Source organism: Penaeus monodon, chromosome 21 (genome assembly GCF_015228065.2).
Source record: "Penaeus monodon isolate SGIC_2016 chromosome 21, NSTDA_Pmon_1, whole genome shotgun sequence".
In the NCBI taxonomy this organism is placed as follows: Eukaryota; Metazoa; Arthropoda; class Malacostraca; order Decapoda; family Penaeidae; genus Penaeus; species Penaeus monodon.
The window spans coordinates 34,727,992-34,728,279 of record NC_051406.1 but is presented as its reverse complement, the minus strand read 5'-3'; the positions used below and the strand labels follow the sequence as shown (position 1 = coordinate 34,728,279).

Below are 288 nucleotides of genomic sequence, written 5' to 3'. Positions count from 1 at the left end.
CATTAGTATTGAACACAGACTGACCTGGAATATACCCTTTGAAGTAAGCAATTATCCTGGCGTATTGTTCAGGGCCGCTTGGAACCATCAGGTCACCACCCGCCTCTTGGCAAGTGTCTCGACTGACATTCCATGAATTGCCTGAAAGAACCTCATACAAGCAGCCGACGTCCTCCAGGGCCGGGTACAGGCTGAAGGGGGCGGGGCAGGCGGCTGGGAGAGAAAGGAAAAAATCCTTGGAAATGGTGAACTTTTCTCTTTCCCGCTCGCTCCCGCTCTAGCTATCGT

General features: G+C 52.4%; 1 protein-coding gene across 1 annotated transcript in view; it reads right to left on the bottom strand.

The window, feature by feature from the left end:
• Positions 1–288, bottom strand: part of LOC119586659 — a 10,870-nt gene that overhangs the window by 395 nt on the left and 10,187 nt on the right. The window contains exon 4 of the mRNA XM_037935397.1: positions 25–213. Within this exon, the coding sequence (XP_037791325.1) occupies positions 25–213 (189 nt within the window). The remainder of the gene's footprint in view (positions 1–24; positions 214–288) is intronic.